The sequence below is a fragment of the Sinohyriopsis cumingii genome, chromosome 18 (genome assembly GCF_028554795.1).
Source record: "Sinohyriopsis cumingii isolate HCF-2022 chromosome 18, ASM2855479v2, whole genome shotgun sequence".
Lineage (NCBI taxonomy): Eukaryota > Metazoa > Mollusca > Bivalvia > Unionida > Unionidae > Sinohyriopsis > Sinohyriopsis cumingii.
The window spans coordinates 65,330,090-65,349,139 of NC_142978.1; the positions used below are offsets into that span (position 1 = coordinate 65,330,090).

General features: G+C 36.0%; 1 protein-coding gene across 1 annotated transcript in view; it reads left to right on the forward strand.

The window, feature by feature from the left end:
• Positions 1-19,050, forward strand: part of LOC149776814 (putative transporter slc-17.2) — a 46,823-nt gene that overhangs the window by 731 nt on the left and 27,042 nt on the right. The window contains exons 2-6 of the mRNA XM_089941356.1: positions 119-190; positions 8,455-8,636; positions 9,196-9,500; positions 10,188-10,629; positions 10,978-11,082. Coding sequence (XP_089797482.1) covers positions 8,531-8,636; positions 9,196-9,500; positions 10,188-10,629; positions 10,978-11,082 — 958 coding nt within the window. The 5' untranslated portion in view covers positions 119-190; positions 8,455-8,530. The remainder of the gene's footprint in view (positions 1-118; positions 191-8,454; positions 8,637-9,195; positions 9,501-10,187; positions 10,630-10,977; positions 11,083-19,050) is intronic.

The following is a 19,050-nucleotide window of genomic DNA, read 5'->3' on the forward strand; positions in this document are numbered from 1 at the left end:
AAATGAACAGTACATTCTTTAGGAAATACAAACAAAAATAATGTCCCTCGCACAAAAGTTATGACTGTATGTATTTAATGTATTGCAGAATATTTATAAAATTGTAATTTATCTACAGTGTTGACAGGGCCGTCGTACTGTGCGGGCGTTACAAGCGACCGTCCGGGGCTCCAAGACCCAAGAGAGAGAGGTACATTAATCTCATTATTGGCAAAACAGTCTTCACACACATGGGGCTAGCTTGGTCACGTGGGATAATGCCCGAACTATTATATTTTTTTACTCATAACAAAAGCTGTATTGTACCAGCCTAGTATCGACCAATCGGAAATGTCGTGCTCGTCTACTCAACGAATTATACAAAATTATGCCAATGTACATATTGTTTTGGACTTTTTTGAAATTTATTATATTACGATCATATTTGCTGATAACCATTCAACATATTATGTGGTGACAACAGGAAAAGTTGAAGTATTTGCAAAGTGCACGGCCAACGCCGTGGTGCCAGAAAATAGATGATGACAAGAGAGGACGCAATCGCAAATATGATCAAGGGAAGAAACTAAGATAGTACCTAAACAAATGCAGAGGAAATGAATACAAATAGCTGAAATACGACCCAAGAAGGGCTGTGAGTTTGTGCACTTTCTGCACAGAGTATTCTGAGAAATTCGAAAGTACTCGGGATACTTCATGTGTTGATGGGTGTACTAATTTTGATAAATCGTCCGTGGAATCATGCAATGTAAGCTCTTTTGATTTAATGGCAGAGGGATAAATAAAATCAAAATAGAAATTTGGTTCCTATGAAGGAAAGTAAAATGTGTCATCTTGGAACAAGAGCGCGTGAAGAAGCTTGAATATATCTTCCAGACTTTGAGATGTTAATGAATAATAATGTTAAAGTATAGACTGAACTGGCTTCTGTTTGATTTATGGCATATCAGTAAAAACAAAATTTTTTGGTAAACATATTTCTTATGTCACTTGTTTAGTCCCGAATAAACAGTAACACAAGAATGAGTGAAAATCAACAGACTCTGCAAAAAAAATTCTGTAAAAAAGAAAAAAATATGAACTAACGGTTATATAGAATCAAATCCAAGAAATAATCCAAAAGTAATCCGAGAATAAAATTTTGGTAGTCCTAATAACAAAATGTTCGACTGATTTCACGTTCGACTCCCGACGAAGAAAAATCCAAGGTGGAAGACGGTGACGTATACTGCAATCTGTATTGTTAAAGTCTAAGTTTCCTGGTAGAAATAAAAAAATATCACTCCGGTTTCTGATAGCTGTATAAATATTTATTTTAAAAAAAACTGTCCTTATTCCACAATATTACATGAGTACAATGGAATTAATCCTTTTAAATCCAAGTAATTTGAAATAACTCCAAACAGCACAACATACAACTAACAGCTTAACAGCTCAGCTTCTACGGAGATTAATTCTCCAAAATATGGGTTATATGGGCTTTCTAAAACGTAAACAAGTGTCACGTGATCATCTTCTGACAGTTTATAGAAGCAAGTACTTGTTACAAATCACGTTTACACAGTGTGACCCTGACGAAAGACCATCATTTTTACTCTAAGAAATAAATATTTTAAAAAAATGGAAATTCTGAAACAAGGTCAGGATTTAGATCAACACCTGGTGTTTATAAATGTAAGCGACCCACGGTCCACTCTGTAGAAACCTTACACAAAGTCCCCTCTTCTTGTAAGAGGTTTGTGGGTTGGCAGATTGTACCTTCTTTCAAGGTGTCCGCTTAATTTGGTTCTCGTTATCTAGAGGTTGACCACCCTCGATGTTATTGCCCGGTTCGACTAAATATAAATATAACTAGTGAAACTTATGGGTGGAATATATAGAGATCTGAGCAGAGATATAAAATAAACCAACACGAGCCCCCGTACATGTAAACAACAGTTTAATCAATTACATAAAACAACTGTGAGAATTCTTTACACCAGGAATATATTCTGCTTCTAGGAATAAAACTTTCACCGATTTGCATAAACACAAATATATTTAAATAAAGTAGCATATCTGTTGTACCGATAGATTTAGTTCATCAAAGGATCGAGTGAACAATTGAAGTCAGTGCCTTGTATTGCATAACCTGCTTCTCCGGTTCAATCCACTTCCACTGTAGCTGTTCCTTCGACTCCCCTCTGTCTTGTCTCTTTCGGTCCTCAACTCGGTGCGTAGCACGTAGATTCACATATGGATCTCAGAATAATACGTCTCAGAATACGTCTCAGAGATAATACGTCACAGGGGCTATTTTCTCCCTTTTAAAAAAATATAAATCGAGACAACCTAAATTTTTTGTTGTGTTCGATAACAGGGGCTTGCATTATTCCCCTCTCGTTATCAGATGTTTATGTCGGTGCTAAACAGATGTTAAGGCTAAGAATTCTATTTTTAATGAAATAACAGATAGGAACTTCAGTAGCTTCAGTTTCATTAATGGCCAATTGAAACAAACAGGAGAACTCAGGATCTTTTTCCTGTTTGACGACAAGTGATTGTCGTTTATCACACTGATTAGAATACAGAGAAGGATTCGTTAAAAGAGGATCAATGTGACCAATACCTTCTGATTGATCCAAACAATGAGTGAAAGTGACCTCATCAAAAGCCTGACCAATACACGTGTGAGCTAATGGAATACTTTCCTTATCAACACCATTCTCAAGAGCATTCTTTGTCATAGCTCTGGTAACTGCACAAGCTGGAAATACATCAGGGAATTCTTTTTCAATTGGATCGACTTTCTGATCCAAGCAAGGCTTGTCAGTTACAAGTGGATTAACCACAACCTTGTCTCCAGCTAGGACGTTGCCTAGTAATAAATGAATGCCCTCGGCGGGTAAAACAGCAACTGTTGCGACTGTCAAGGGTCCTTGACTAAATCTGATGACAAATTTACACAATGGAAAGGAACATTAACAAAGTCGCACTCTACGTCCTGAATAAGAACAGTCTCTTTGGAAGAAGACTTCTCAGAAAAAGGCAAAGTACCTGACTATAAAAGACTCTGAGAAGCTCCTTTGTCCCGTACAATTTTAATAGGGATATGATTGGCCGAATCATCCGAGTGATATAGAACCCTTCGATATGAATGGTTCATAATTCTCCATAATCAAATCAGACTGGGGTTTATTAGACCCAATAAATGTATTGCTTTCAACACATGACCGTGACCTTGACCTCTTAGAAATAAGAGAATTTGGAATAGGTCTGTCTTTATTCTGATGCCTATTTTTCGATTTGTAGCTATCAGAAATAACGCGTCCTTTCTTCTTGCAATAGGTACACGTAGGAGGAGACAAGAATCATGAATCAAGCTTCTCTGAAGTTTGATTTTTAGAAGTTGTGCCAGTTTGAGTTTTTAGAAGGGCTTGTATTAGGCTGAAATACTTTTCTGCCAAAAAGACTGTTGAGGTGAAATTTTATTTACAAAAAGAACTTTTATGAGTTAAAGAATACTCATCCGCAGCTCGAGTAGCATTTTACAAGGTTTTCAATCTGATGCTCGTCACGACAAGACTTAATGTCACTAATGGACACAGTTTTTTTTTAACTCTTCGAGTAATAGAAGTTGTTTGAGACTTTCATGATCTCGTTCAACTTTCTTGGCTAAGCACCATCTATCAAATAATTGCTCTTTTTCTCTAGCAAATTCGACATGAGTTTGTCCAGCTTCTTTTCTCTAGTTCCTGAATTTTTGCCGTTAAGCATCAGGGACTAACTCATAACCCCTTAGGATGCATTCTTTAACCACTTCATAGTTACCACTTTGGTGAACTGACAGTGAATTGTAAATATCACTAGCCTTGCCAGTGAGTACACATTGTATAATTGAGTCCAATGCTCCCTTGGCCATTTCAAAATTTCAGCAAATTTTTCAAAACGAGTGAAATATTTGTCTACTTCTTTTTCTCTGAAAGGTGGCACTAATCTAATATTCTTTGCACGATCAAAATCTAAATTTGGATTTGAAGTATGAATGTGCTTTCCACTTGCCAGTTACATTTCTTTCATTCTACATCGATATTCCCTCTCCTTCTCTCTTTCCTCCTTATCTAATTTCATTTGTTTTTCTTGTAACTACATTTGTTTTTCTTTTCTCATTTTCTTCTGCTTGCAAATACATTTGTGTTTCTTCCTCTCTTTTCTCTCTTTCTCTCAAATTGTAACTTTATTTGTTCTTTTTGTAATAAGATTTGTTCTCTTCTTTCTCCAATTTCATTTGTTCTTTTCCTTTTTCCAATTGTAACTGCATTTTCATTTGTTTTTCTTCTTTACCTTTCTGGAATTCCAGCTTCCTCAACTCCAATTCCATCTTGTATTTTAATTCTAATTCCTTCTTTTTTGTGTCAGAGTCTGATACAGATTTACTGACTGAAACCAAAGCACGTTTATCCAAAACATTTCTTTCTACCAAATACTGAACCAAAATATTTCTTATTTCCTGTTTCGTTAAGGAAGCCTTTACTTCAGAAAGCTAGGCGCCCAGCATTAAGAGGTTAGTGTTAGGACTGGTCGGCCTGGTGTCAGGATAATGTGACTGGGCGGGACATCATGCTACATGTCTGCGGCATGATGCCCCAGTGTTAGACATCACTATAAAAGCTGCCACACTGCAGATATCGTAGCGATATGACTGAAAAATTGTTAAAGCTGCGTTAAAAATCATAATCACATACAAATACACACATACTTTAGAAAGATCATATTTTCTGGCAAGTTGAATCAAATCATCTTTTTTGAAAAGATCTAATTGTTCCTAGGTAGGATTTAAAAGAAAGATTTCTACTTTTGATGACATTTTAGAAAAAGCTTGTCGATTTCAATAAGATTTCAAAAACTAGGGGAATAAAGTTTTCTCAAATATTCTATCAAATATTCAAAATTATCCCTAGGAGGAGCGCCCAATTTATTATGTCACTTGGGTAGGCTCGAATACACAGAAACACAAGAGTGAAAGCATCAAGCTTTGAAAAATACAATAATTTATATCCCTGGAAAAATTCTGTAAAAATGAAGAAAAAAATATGAACTTACGGTTTTATAGAATCAAATCCAAAAATAATCCAAAAATAATCCGAGAATAAAATTTTAGTAGACCTAATAACAAAATGTTCGACTGATTTCACGTTCGACTCCCGACGAAGAAAACTCCAAGGTGGAAGACGGTGACGTATGCTGCAATCTGTATTGTTAAAGTCTAAGGTTCCTTGTAGAAATAAAAAATATCACTCCGGTTTCTGATAGCTGTATAAATATTTATTTTTTTAAAAAACTGTCCTTATTCTACAATATTATATGAGCACACGTATTTTCAAGAAAAATAATGGAATTAATCCTTTTAAATCCAAGTAATTTGAAATAACTCCAAACAGCACAACATACAACTAACAGCTTAACAGCCTAACTTCTACGGAGATTAATTCTCCAAAATATGGGTTATATGGGCTTTCTAAAACGTAAACAAGTGTCACGTGATCAACTTCTGGAAGTATAGAAGCAAGTACTTATTACAGATCACGTTTACCCAGTGTGACCCTGACGAAAGTCAATCATTTTTACTCAAAGAAATAAAAAATAAAGAAAATGTTTATATCTTAAGGACAAAGTCCCATCATGACCTTGGAAGCAACCAACCACTTTTAAAGAAAATAAAACTTGTTTATGAAGGTTCTACAAATTCTGAAACAAGGTCATGATTCAGATCAACACCTGGTGTTTATAAACTAACAGTCAAGGTCAAACTATTTTCTAGAAAAAAAGTATCTCTAGTGAATATATTTGCATTACAATATCATGTAATAAAATATAATTGTATTTAAACTGACAATTAAATTGAAATAAATATATATTAAATCAGATATAATTAAATCAAATATACATAACATATGGGTCTGTGGAAACAAAAGTCCCCATTTCGAACCTCAGTAAGTAGGAGTGGATGTTGATAGGGTGTGAGGGATGCATAGATAATAAGTGCGAGAGATCATGTGAATCTTTGTGAGTCGTACTTTTGTACAATATAAAGCAAGTATGTTAAATAAGCAACGCAAAAAGTGTCTTTAACAATACCAGAGCCAAGATATGTATATATTCGTTATCATTAGATGGAAACGTGTGTGGAGGCAATTTTACCCACACGAAGACGGCTATGGTTACTTCCCTTTGTTCATATGCGCATTTCCAAAGCCGCTAACGGCCTCAGTAGAAGACAGGACTGTCAAATTATCGTGTGATTTAAGATAAGGTAATTTGTCCTAATAAAACCTTACGATAATGTACATTGCGTTTCACTAGGCAAGTCTAAGTGTTTAAGGATACAAGAGAATCAGCTTTGCCAACCAAGGCCAAAAAAAAATCAGGTGGGTTGGGCAATTTTATATTGTTTATCTTTAGCCCTATAGTTTGACTATGTATCCATATTGGAAAAGGTTATCATAATATATCACCCAATATGTGGGTGCAGGAACGATCTTATCAAACGCTGGGCCCTATTTAGATCATTTTGGCGGAGCTTCCCTAGATTTACGAGCGGGGCCCACTATGGGCACGGCATTTGGAAAGAAACTTCGAAACCAGTTTTATATGATATTGAGCTTAACATTTTCTTCACTCACCTGAAAATCACTTTCTCTCTTTAGATGTATTTTTAAAAATTACTGACGCTCGCGGCCCCTGTGAGCGCGAAGCCATATTGGGCCAAATCGGTCCAATCGGCCCAATGCCGGCCCTGTGTGTGTCGGTGGGTGTGGGTGTGCCATACATTGTATTATTAAATGTTCATTTTTTTCCGTTAACTTTACATTGTCAGAATCGTTTGGTTGATTAAATTTGTTTCTGAATGAACTAAAGCAGACGTTTCGTGGACTGCCACATACCAACTGCTTTGCAACATTCCACGTTAACTTTTTTGAGACAGTGTTTCGGATTTTAGCGATAGACGCTAGATTTCATAAAAGAGATTGGTACCTACAAATATTATACAAGTTATAAAGGCACAAACTGTCTCCTTTAGCTGGTAATAAGAATGGTAACAAATTTACGTACCGTTTTACATTCTGAATTTCCTCAAAATGTACTTCCTTAGTTCTGCAAATCCGAATTAAATGAGCCATGTCACTAGTTCTCAAGCTTGATTACACATTTCGAAATTGTACTGTAATTTCGACTATATTCCAAATGCAGTTACATCCTCCTTACTGCACTCAAAATGAAATAAGTATTAACTTCAATTGCGTATTTATGATAATTGCAATTGAAACACTTCATATTTTCCCATATTATGATTTCAAATAGTCAATCACAGAACAAACACACTTGCACATGTAAACACGCTTCTCCCGCGCTGCTTCAATCCGATCTATTTCATGTACAATCTGCACTGATGAATCCAGTCCATAATCACGAAATTTCGTAGAATCAACAAAAATACAAAACTTTATTCATTCCAGATCAGATGGAAAACTTGTTGCAATGCGCATTCATACAAAATATGACTCCAAATTTCAATTTTAAGTAGACAAAATTGCCATTTTTTTTCGAACATGTCTAGCGCGCGAAAAGTTCAAAATTTTCTGGGCGGAGTTATGTGTGCATTACTAATGTTGTTGTGTAATGATGAATCTGCACTTGTGTATTTAGTTTGGAATACGGCATAAATTCATTTACGTTGTTTCTTGTAGTGTATTTTGTTTATATAATTACGCCTTAAGTAGAATAAAAATATGAGCATATAATAAAAAGGTTCCAGCATTGGTATGAGAAAATACGAACTCGTTTAGTCGGATGGATATACTGCACTCTTAATGTCGTGCAGTATTCCATCCAAAAACACTCGTTCATATTTTCCCATATAAATGCAGTAACCTATAATTACAGCATGCCTCTGTGTTTTAGCCCAGGGATGATATTCAGTTAAGCACAATGTAAACGCAAGTTATCGAATTGGCGGTATTATAGACACATTATAATCGTTACCTATGTGGAATAAATAAAGAAAGAAAATATGTACTTTCCAAAAGCATGTATGTGTTTGTCAGATATTTTCTCATACCCTTTGGAGTGCATTTTTCCAAACCACGATTGTTATCATTGTATCTCATAGCCGCTTCCGTCTGGAATAATGAACAAGATGACAATTTTCCTCGAAGAATTTTGGTACAGCTGTTCCTAGGTCCACACAGCTAATCAAATGAAGCGGTATTTGTTAAGCTCCCAACTTCATGACCTTGGGGATACACCTAATGAATCCGCATGCTCATAATTTGGTGTGAGGACAGAGAGCATGGGATGTAGTGTAGTGATAACAATGCACGGTTTAAAAAACTATACTATATGATATCAGTTTTACATTACATGCGCTTCGTCCATGTTAGCTAAACCAATTTTATTAATTTTTTCTCATGAAAGAAGCACGAAACGCAGACGAGACGCCCATTTGTGTGTTACGTATTCTCCTGGACTAAAACGTACGCTGCGGTAAAGAATGGACAACTTCGATAAAGAAAACATTGGTTCTCTCATTGTGGAAGACAATATAGCAGTGACCCAGGATATACTAATCTCTAAAGACGTATCTTCAAGGACAACAGGTAAACGTACTTTCTTTGAAATACTTAAGAGCGAGTGTGAAATAACTCCGACTAGAAATATGAAGTAAATTAGTATGTATCCACCAGAAATACGATAAGTAAATCTTTGTACACCAACCAGAAATACGAGCAATAAATCAGCAGGTACCAACTAGAAATACGTGCAGTAAATCAATATGGTTTATTTTGAATACACAACTATATCGACTCACTCTTGTATTTGTAAAACAATTATGAGATGTTTTACATTGATTCCTTGTGAGTTATGATGCACGTATTGTTAGAAAATCGTGTTAAACAGAATATAAAACGTTTTTGGGAAACAGGTTCTGTTTTGTGAAGCCACTACTTTGGTTATAATATTATCTTTCATTTTTTTTACTGTTTTTGTTTTAAGAAAGTAAATATATTCTCTGAACCTTCCTTATGCACGCGTCCTAATATACTCTTATATATTTATCAGCAACAACGTCATTGGCAAATTGAACATTTATTATTATTATTATTATTATTATTATTATTATTATTATTATTATTATTAAAATTGTCTCTCTTTCAGAGGATAAAGATGAAGATAAGGTCCCATGCTTCTCATCTCAGCGTTGGATTCTTTGTTACATGCTGTTTTTTGCAAATTTTATTGCGTACGCTCACAGGGTCAACCTGAGCCTGGCCATTGTGTGCATGGTCAGACTACCACCACCCGACAATAGAAGTATGCACGGACAAATGGACAACATTACGCTGATGTTACCAAAAAATGTCATGAAATCGAATTATTCGTTGTCTCAGCCCCCAAGTGCAGGCGAAAGTGAAAGCAGTCGATGTACTGAGAGTATATCAGAGGCGGAAAAAGAGTACGCGGTAAACCAAACAATTGTAGCGCGGTCCTTTTCCTCCCGCACTACAGGAAGTTGTATTTATATCCAACACATATTGATTTTTGGTTATGATGTTTTCTTTCTTTCCAAAATGCACACCAATGTAACGCCAAAGATTTGATTTAAAATACAAGGGTTTGGTTCTGATCAAGTACCTTACAGGTGTCTGAACTAAAACTCACCTGGAAAATTGGTCTAAACCTAGCCTGGAAATATTTCTCCATAAAGTGTATGTATGTATGTATGTATGTATGTATGTATCCAGGGCCGGCGCTACCATATAGGCAAACTAGGCAGCCGCCTAGGGTGCTGATTTCAAGGGGGCGCATTTTTTTAAAAAAAAAATGTATTGTTTGTAAATTTTGAAATTGATAATACTGGGGGCGGGGGGCGCCAGAATCTAACCTTGCCTAGGGCGCCAGATAGTCTGGCCGGGTCTGGCGCCGGCCCTGTATGTATGTATGTATGTATGAGGTGCACTAGAATGATTTTTATTTGTCAGGATTCCCATCCCTTCATTCAGTGCTTGTAACATATTTTGTATTTCCTCTGTAAAGATATAATTCTAACAGGAAGCTAACAAATGATTACTTTCAAAGATTTAGAATATTTGTTTTTTAATTAATGTCTGTAGCAAGCATATTAACTTGTACTAGACCTTTACTCATAGAGAGCAGAATTTGACTGGAGCAAATCGTTACAATCGTCCCTACTTTCATCCTATTTCTACGGCGTGATTCTAACCCAAATCCCAGGAGCATGGTTCGCCGGCCGGTACGGAGGCAAACGTATAATCACCATCTTCATGGTCATCACTGCTGCCTGCAGCTTACTAATTCCAGTAGCCACCAGAACAAATGTCTACCTTACGTTTGTACTCAGAATCCTCACAGGACTAGCTAGTGTAAGAGCAAACGTTTTATATATATTTATATTATTTCCTCACAACGTTATTACGTTTAACATCGCAAAGTGGTCAGCAATAAACATACAGTGTTATTTCCCTAATTATACTCATAACTATTACACGACTTGCAAGACTAAGAAAATGTTGTCGCTGTCCATGAACAGTAAATATTCCTGGACTGGTGGAAGTCTTCAAACACCATTAAGTCGATCATAATGTTGGAGTTTTTCCCAAAATAAAATGCGTGAAGCGACTGCAAGTGTAAGAATCTTCCGAGTCCAGATTTAGTAGCCAGTCCTTTGAATGTCAAAGCTAACAGATGGTGGTACCCATCAACGGTTGTACCAAAGGGACTAAGTACCGTAATCAAGGGAGCAGGAGCAAAATATGGTTATTAAAAGTCTCGGGTTGAACCAAATAGCCAATTCTGTGATTTTACCATTAGGAAGAAACTACTGAGCGGACCACCAACAATAATTAATCAGAAGTCGTCCATGAACAAAATAGTTTCGATATTCTTCAAATGGCCCATCGTACGCCAATGATTTGTTTTGCAAACTGTCATTCCAGGGCCCTGTTGCGCCAGTCTCGGTTTCCATGGCAAACCGATGGGCTAGTCCAGCAGAAAGAGGCCGATTCTTGTCCGTTTTTATGATGGGTATGCTTTTCACGTTAATTATATATTAGTTTAAATATAAAACGCTATTTGATTATATATAGGAATTTCGGATGGCATGATCTCTTCATAAATAGGCATCCAGGATCGACATGGTATTTAATATGCTACAAATCGTTTTACTATAATTAACTGCTTGTTATAAATAAATAAATAAATAAATAAATAAAAAAATAAATAAATAAATAAATGAGCAACTTGTTATCCATAATAAAACGAATGCTTTATTCGCTTTGTTTGATTATTACTGTACAGATCATCAGAAGCAATCAAACAGTGCATATTTTGCAATAAAAGAGCAGTTTCGGTCGACGCTATTTTTGTTAACATGAGTACAGTTTTATAATCACGTGGTGTCGACGTGAACTTTTACCATAAAGGCTCCTTCAACAACTCTTGTCCGGAACGTTGGTGAGGGTTATTAATTGAAATCCAAATTAGTCTGCCACTTTGTATGAAACTCTACATAATTTACATGACACTACAATAAATAAATATATTAATCAATACATACAGTCTGACAAAACTATTTCCGTTATGTCACCTCACCGCCAATCAATGCCAATTTAAAAAGTAGACCGCATTTAGACAGAAGAACACAACTAACCTTAATATGAATTATTTTTGGTCAGTGGTCAGTGAAAAAACAACAACATATACGACAGGCTATCAACCCAATATTATTTTTTGCACTGGAATTCGGTTAACCTATGACATTAATACCACAGATAGTTTTCCTGATAAATCAGGGTACATGATATACTCAAAGATACGAGCTCAATTGCGGTATCTAAATAATTAGTAGTTCGGTCAATTTCCTTACAAGTCGCGCAAGTATGTGATACCAATCGTTTGGCACAAAGTGAAGTAAGTATTCCCAGGGTGAATTCATCTACAGACTGACAGATCTTCAGTTTTGTCATTTGACGTCATAATTCAACATGGCCTCTTTAGCATATTTTTAACATATAAATTTTTCAGAGAGTGACCCAACATTTGTAATTAGACATGTTTTTCTTGTCAATTATATTTGATTTAATTGATATTTGATTTCATTTAATTGTCTTTTTGTAAGTTTTAAATATTTTTTAAATTTCATTACATGTAATAGTAATGTAACTTTGTTTACTACGAATTTTATATTTTCCATAAATTAGTTTGACCTGACTGTTTTGTCGAAAATACTTAAAAATCGAACTTAGTATCCTTATGCTGACCTAGTTCCTAACCTTGATTGAGAATCAAGTAAACAACTTCTTTTTTTTATTTATTTGTATTGTGGGATACATAGAGTGAGATTGAGGCTGTACCGGAATATGTGACCTTAGACATGTAAATAGCTTCTAAATTGTTGTGGAAGGTGATCACGTAACCATAATACGGGTATCTATTTTGCGTCTTACTTGATTGTATAACCTTTGTCCATGGAGAAATTAGTCAGTTGGGATTTTACACTGTAAAGTGTTTGTTTGTAACCAGTTTTGAGTCGAACTTTTATTTATGGAATTATTAATTCTTTTTCCTGGAATAATTTGAGTGCTCATACAGAATTCTTGGACAAAAACATTTCTTGAAATTTTATTCGGAAATTCAAACACCTGAATATTGTTTGTGATTCAACAAAGAACTGTAGACACATGTGTACTATAAATGCTACATTATACGTCATCGCCTTCCATTTTGGAATTTTCGTCGGGACTCGAACTTGAATTCATAAGAACATTTCATTACTAGGACTTCTAAAATTTAATTTGTGGATTGTTCTTGGTTTATTTCTAGATTTGATTTCTGAAACCGTAAGTTCTTATTGTTTTCATTTTTACATTGTTTTCCAGGGAAATAAATTATTTGTTAAATTTTTCAAAGCTTGTTGTTTTCACCTTTTTTGTTACTGTTTATTAGAGCCTAAGCACGTAACATAAGATTCTTATCAGAATACTTCCTGATCCTGATCCTGATCCTGATTTGCCTTACTAATAAATATATGAATCGGCTGATCTATAGCGCATGCGTGGTCTTAACAGCAGTTTCCCCATGATAAATATTTTGTTTCCAAAGATGAATGGGACAGAAGACTAGGTATTGAAATATTTAGATTACATCAAGCAATCAGAAGGTAATAAAAGTATTTTTTTTAAATAAAAATAAAAAAATCACATTGAACTTGCAGAAAATAATTCAAGTAAAAAGAAACATGTTGCTATATGTGACCTGGTGAATAGTTATAAGGTGAAATTCATCTGATTTAAGAATTCATATAATATTCATGAAATATATTCTCGCTGTTTGTTTCTTCATCTGTATTTAACTTATTGACAGGCTTCGATGTGTTATTTCTGGTACACATTTTATCATAAGCACATTAGGTGTTGCATTTTCCATTCACATTGATATTAAGATATTTGCAGATATTTTCATATTGCACACTGCACTCCGCAATTGCAGAGACATGCTCAGGGTGAAAACGATTTCTTTAATCTGGACATCAATTAACAGAGGCATAGTTGTGTTCAGTTTTTGGGTGCCCAATTTTCTTATTCTCTATTACTAGTCATGCCGGAAATACCCAAAATTTGGTTTCCAGAAGATTGTGCATCATGTTGTAGGTATACCATTTAACCCAAATCTATGTTCTTAGGTAATCGTTAAAATAATAGATTACGTGATGTTAAGCTTCCTGACAAGGTCTTCTACCAAAATATTAGATTGTGTGATGTCAAGCTTTCTGACAAGGTCTTCGGTATTGACCAAGACTTATCTGGAAAGTGTTCTCCAAAACACATGACATGTGCCATTTTACTTTGAGATATAAGCAGTTTCACATCTTGCCTTCTTCAGTTAAACGTCTGTTTATCAACATCTAGATTACTATCATCACTCCCAACCCTTCCAGTTATTAATAAAATGTTTTCACTTATTTTAACATGGCTTGCTTCCATTTAGAACGAATTCATTGAATCGTCAAATTGACGGATTCGTCATGTACAATTAGCGGAATCACACGACAATATCGTCGAATTGAAGGGTCCGTCCTGTACTATCAGCGGAATCACACTAAACAGTCATTGAAGGGGGCACTCACTAGTTATTATGTACTTTTGAGAGACTGACGCATGTAAGGTGAAGTTGTTTGCATTTTAAACATACACAGTGGAGAGAATGTTGGCATACATCTATGCTACTTTGATGTAATGTGGCTGACATTTCTGTGGATATTGTACTTAGGGAAATTGTACATGATCTAAGCACACTGCTGACTAAAAATGATTGCTCCCTTATGCTAAAACAAATCAGCCTGAATTAGTCTAAAGTACACTATCTTTGGCACCTATTAAAATAGGGGAAATGAATTTGGCCCAATTAGACAATACCAGCTTCTGAAAGTGCAATGGATGAATTGCTACATATATAAAATGTAAAAAAAAAAACGTTATCAGCTCATTTGTTACAATTTACCTCTGAAGTTCAGGAAGTGAACATGACCAAGCGGAGCTAGCAGTGTGTGAAAGATGCACACCTGAAGTAAGGCTAAGCTGTTTACTCTATAACTCATATTACACCCATCAATCATACACCAAAATAAAGGGAATTAAAGCTTAAGATGTACAAGGTCTTTTTAAATAGCCAGTATAACCAGTGAGGAAACCCGAGGAAATACTTTTTCTTTAAGATTCTAACCCATGCAAAGTACGAAACTATAGAACGCCACCTGAATTAACGGGCCCGTCCTGTACATTAAGCGGAATCACGCGAAAACGAGCTTCGAACTGACGGGTCCGCCATGTACAATCAGCGGAATCATAAGCGACAGGCGTTGTGTTGATGGTACGTCATGCAGCTGGTGGAATCACATGAAATGATCGGTGTGCTACTTCTTCTATTTAGTGCGGCAGCTAATCTGTTAAGCCAGATGGGCCACATAATTCTTATAGTAAGCAGTTGAAATGTATTCTTACGTTGATAGGTAGATCATAATTTTCCATTTGGCAGGAATGCCTATGAACCCCACTCCACCCAGATATAGTGGTATTTCTACACCAGTGTAGATCCAGCTATTGCATATTTGTCTACATACAGCGATACGTTAATTCCACAGCACATGAGAGACTTCAACATATAGATGAGCTTAAAATGTAGGGTATAGCAAATTAATTTCAGTTGCTTTTGTTCAAAATTATGCTGAATATTTTACTTGGCAAATACTTTCTACTTTTGTTGGGCAATATTTAAGTTGTCAAATAACTCAGTAATCAAGGAGTACAAAATCACCAAACCGCTGTCCTTTGCTTTTGAAAACTCTCCGTTGTTCGTTGGTGCTCCTTCGCCAACTCATGTTGCAAGTCCGGCACATACTTAAGGTTAGCGGATTTCTAGTCATGACAGAGGCCACTTAGTAGGAAGACTGGTATTTCAATCGTTCTGTCTTTCAACAGATATCTGCCCTTTTATGCCGTCTGATGACAGCTTTGTACGCAGTAAGTGGAATTATGCCCATAGCCACCACTATCGGATTCACGAGCTTGGCTCGTGCATTTCTTGTCGAGCAGCTGCTAAGACATTAATGGCTCCGCTTATCCTCTCTCATTTCTGATTTGTAACGTTCTATAGAAATTGTAGAATTACATTTGATAAATAATTCTAAAAGCATGTTTAATAATTTACAATAATTGGACAACGATAATCACACCTTGGTAATATATGTACCTGAGAAAATTTCGGCCACGTTTGAACTTTTCAAAACTGTGGCTGAGCATTTTTCATCCTCTTCAGGACAGATACACATTCTGCATAAAGTAACTTTCGAGATAGCCTGGACAGAAACCCACTCCGCAACCAAGCGAAAAGAAATATTTCCATCCATAGCTTTTAGAGAGAAGCTAGATAATAGACCTCCCATGACAATGTTGAAGGCTTTTGTACGCTAATGCAAAAGCAATGGCATTTCCCCATTGCATACACTGGGTCTTCAATAAGCCTACATTTTCTCTACCTTATTTTGGAGAAAGTCCAGCGCACATATTTATGAAACATTTAAAGGCATCATGGCAAAGCAAATCACAGCAACATAAAAGTCTCTCAGATATTTATAACTTTATTTGAACAGGCCTATCTGAATTATTCATCGTAACAGGATATGTTGTGTGTTTTCTGTCTAGCTTGATTGATGCTAGACTGATCCCCTGTCCAATGTTTCGTAGTTATTCTATGAAATATGGTTCTTATACGCACTGGCATCTACCTTTAGAGTCGGAAAAGTTCTGCGTCCTTCCTGTCGGTGCTAATTAAATGCCTCGTCCATTTATGGTTCAGTCGTACTGATGATTCAAACACAATTTATAACATTGAGCCGCTTGCGGTAAACAGAAAGTGGTCATTTGTCGATATTGTGTTCAAAAACACTCTCCAGTGAGGCAAAATTTTAAGACACTGTCTGGAGGTTAATTTCCTAATTAAAGCAAGATGAAAACAGAAGGCTTTACATTCGAAATGTTGAAGACAATATCTACTTGACTCAAGCAGTCGATGAGTTTGACACATAAGGATATATTGGGAAAGCATATATTCCTCTTGATAATTATCGCATAACAATTTTAAACAATCCCTCTTGTATTTGTCATTGGCAACCTTTCATGTGCATATCATTTGGGCAGTAAACACCAATCAATCAATAAATGAGAAATTCAATATTAATTCATTCATTCATTCATTTTGCCTATCCTACTTAGCTTATTCATTCGCTTATATATTCTTTGCTTTCCTTCCCCCTTTTCTTTCCTGTTTTTTTCGCCTTGTTTTTGTTTTCGCACAGTAATGTCCCAGACAACATTCATCATATTTCGATACGACACTTTGTCTCAGTTTCAATATACATTTTAAGTTGTCAGTAATATTTTCTCAAAATGATCGGAGGTAAGAATTCTCCAAAATAAGGGAGATCGGAACAATTAGTACCAAACTGGCGCGTCAAGAACTTTCAGTCCACCACAGCTTTTTTAATGAGTCCAATAAACCACGAGACATCAGCTGTTAGACATCAGTAATGCGCAAGTCACCTTTTAAAATATTACATATTTACCTCGTTACTTCTTGTTTGTTTGACTGCTCCGATGGCCTATTGGTTAGATCATCCGCCTTGGATTCGGAAGGTCGCGGGTTAAACCCCGGTCGAGTCATACCAAAGACTTACAATAATGGTACTAACAGCTGCCTCGCTAGGCGCTCAGCATTAGTTTGTGTTATGACTGGTCGGCCTGGTGTCAGGATAATGTGATTGGGTGGGACATCATGCTTCACGTCTGTGGTATGATGCCCCAGTGCTAGACAGCAGTGCCACACTGCAGACATCGTAGCGATATGACGAAAAAATTGTTAAAGCTACGTTAAAAATCCAAATCACACACACAAACACTTGTTTGTTTGAGCTCTCCTGTGTGTGACTCAGACATCTATTTTAATTTCACTAAATAACCTTTATTTATTCATATCTTTATATCCAGAAATACATTTAATAATTTTCAGCAATAGTGTTGCTAATACTGCTGCAAGTTTTTAAACGAAAATCGTCGACTTTAAATAAGTTATATGCAAACTTGTAGGATGTCGATATATCAGATAAAGTGCTAGATCTGTACAATTCTGCTCCGAATCTTCGAAACTACCACTAGCTGCCAGTGAGAATCTGGGATAAAATGTAAATTTTACAGATTGGATGTGGCATGCAATACATCTCGTATCTTCATTAATCTTTGTTTTATGAATGGCGTTCATATGGAACAATACGGCAGAACAGTCCTTCGAACAGCTACGGTCCGTAGATACACGAGTATTCCCTCCATCCGGTGATGTAATCCGCTAGCAGAGGAATCAGTGCTATAAACCTTTTTTTTCTAAACAACCGTCCACCATTTGCCCATCAAGCAAGACTTAACCTGCTCTTGGAAATTCTATTATGGCATAATTGTTCGTTATATAGATATCAGAGGTGCGCGTTATTATCGGTATTACGGTTTACCGCGATATTTCTTACTGGTGGTACTTACCACGGTACTTTATCACTGAACCGGTACGTCGGTAGTTTCGATCTGTAGGGAATGTACGGAAATTCCAGATGAAACTTGTCACGACTTCAATGATATGAACATTGAGTTTCATTCGTCGTGACAAAATAGTTCAACAAATTAACTTTCGTTTTTATAAAATGGTTGTCTGTCACAAATTGAAATTGAATATCACAAATATAATTTTCTTATATACCCTTTAATCTTAATTGGCTGATCTGGCGTGCGATACAAATGTTCAATCTGTGATTCCGTATCGAGCACCTAAAAAAAATATTCGTAGCTAGTAAATTCTCGTCATCAGCATCAATGCTTTCAATTTTTATCATTTGGCTTCGGAATGTCGTCAGCACGACATCTTTAGCAATATCAAATAAAGTATAATCCTAACCATCCCAATTAAGTTACAGCACTGAAATTGCAACTTATACAACAGTTAACATACACGTAGCAAATTCATCTACTATAAGGTGTTGGTCATTTGTGCTTCGAGGTCGGGGTAGGACCGTGCTTTTCACTCGAGCTGAAGTATTTTCCTACGGGTACCCAGCTCTAACAGATATCAAATGGGGCAAACTTAAACAACAAGTTAGAGACATAAGACTTCCAAACAAAACTGAGACATAAGACTCCCAAACAAAACTTACTGAGACATGACACTGCCAAACAAAACTGACTGACATATAACACTCCCACACAAAACTGAGACATGACACTCCCAAACAAAACTGACAGATATAATGCTCCCAAGCAAAACTGACTGAGATATAACACTCCCAAACAAAACCGACTGGGAAAACTTTCAACAGGATATAGACCATTTTGCCATAGAGTTTATCTCTGACTATGCAGTAAACATAAATCCCGACAAACAGTGTCAAAATAGTCAACC